We start from the raw sequence: 1,514 nt of genomic DNA on the forward strand, positions 1-1,514 counted from the left end.
GCAGATGGAGCTCATGGGCTGCGGGATGAGGCTGCTGCGCTGGTCCCAGTGGGGAGGTGGATGGGGGGGGAGCACCTTGCTTGATGGGGGGGTTAAATGGATTTTGGGTGGGGGGGGGGTGGCACCCACCTAAGGATCCGTTCATGTGATGGGGCTCCATGCCACCCATGCCACCCATGGGCCCCTCCGGCCCCGGCCCCATTGGGAACTGCAGACAAAGGGGGAGTGAGCACAGGGAGATAAAGTGGGGGGGCCCCCCCAGCACCCCCCCATATCATCACTCACATTTGGCCGGGTCCCCGCCGGCCCGATGGGGTTCATCATGGTGTACATGTTCTCACTGGAGTTGGTGGAATCTATGGGGAGTATGGGACATGGGGGGGGGGGGGGGGTGTATGAGTAAGGACCCCCCTCCCCAACAAACAACACCCTGAGCACACAGTGGGGGGACACTCACCACCAGGGCTGGGCATGATGGGGGTGCCGGGGGGGCCGCCACCACCGGGAGGACCCTGGAGGGACAGAGAGGAATAGAGATGGGGGGGGGGCATATGGGATCACTGCCAGCACAGCCCCCCAGTGCCCCCCCCATACTCACCACGTAGTTCCCGGGGGATGAGGAGGAATAGGCGATCTAAGGGGGGGGGGGGGGGGGGGGGGGGGGGGGGGGGGGGGGGGGGGGGGGGGGTGGTGCCCCTGTCCCTGTGCCCCCCCCCCCCACACCCCACGGTCCCTTACATGTTCATGGCAGGCATGCCGGGGCCGGCCAGCGAGCTGGGGGGGGGGCGCATCCCACTGCCGTAGGTCTGGGGGGAAATGGGGGTGAGTGGAGGCTGAGACCCCCCCCAACCCACCCACAACTCCACCCCCCTCCCCATCCCAGCCCCATTCCTGTCCACTCCCCCATTTCTGTCCCCAAAGACATCAGCCCTTCATCTCGTTCCCATCCGCGCTCCAACTCACCATCCCTTCCCTCTCCCCATCCCCAACTCTATCCCCAGCCCCCCCCTCCCCATTTCCCCATCCCAATCCTCACCCCCACCCCCACCCGTCTGCCCTCAGCTCCATCCCTGCCCCCCACTTACCCTGTCCCCATCCCCCTCCCCATCACACCCTCCCACCTCTCCATCTCCCTGTTCCCATCCCACTCCCTTCCCCATCTCTATCCCCCATCCCCATCTCCCCCCACAACCTCCTCCCCCCCCCAATCCCACCTGCCCCCCACCCCCTCCCCCCCCTCACCTGTGGTGCCATGCCTCCCATGCCTCGGGGGGGGTTCATGCGCTGCATTGGGCCCCCCATATTTGGATGCCCTGCGCAGAGGGAGGGGGGGGGTGGGTGTGAGCGTGGTGACCCCCCCACAGCACCGGGGACGGGACCCCCACTCACCCTGTGCCCTTGCGGCCGGGTCCATGGCGTTGGGCAGCAGCGGCTGAGAGCCGGGGACACCCACGGGTGGCTGCAGGGGAATGGGGGGGTCAGGGGGGGTCAGGGCATAGCAGGACCCCCGGGGG

The 1,514-nt window shown here is 67.9% G+C and overlaps 1 protein-coding gene across 1 annotated transcript in view; it reads right to left on the reverse strand.

Moving 5' to 3' along the window:
- The window catches only part of SSBP4 (single stranded DNA binding protein 4), an 8,794-nt gene that overhangs the window by 2,172 nt on the left and 5,108 nt on the right, over positions 1-1,514 (reverse strand). The window contains 8 exon segments of the mRNA XM_032441056.1: positions 3-208; positions 286-356; positions 458-512; positions 599-634; positions 695-737; positions 739-806; positions 1,243-1,313; positions 1,390-1,514. Of these exon segments, the coding sequence (XP_032296947.1) occupies positions 3-208; positions 286-356; positions 458-512; positions 599-634; positions 695-737; positions 739-806; positions 1,243-1,313; positions 1,390-1,514 (675 nt within the window).

Source organism: Coturnix japonica, chromosome 28, assembly GCF_001577835.2.
Source record: "Coturnix japonica isolate 7356 chromosome 28, Coturnix japonica 2.1, whole genome shotgun sequence".
Classification (NCBI taxonomy): domain Eukaryota; kingdom Metazoa; phylum Chordata; class Aves; order Galliformes; family Phasianidae; genus Coturnix; species Coturnix japonica.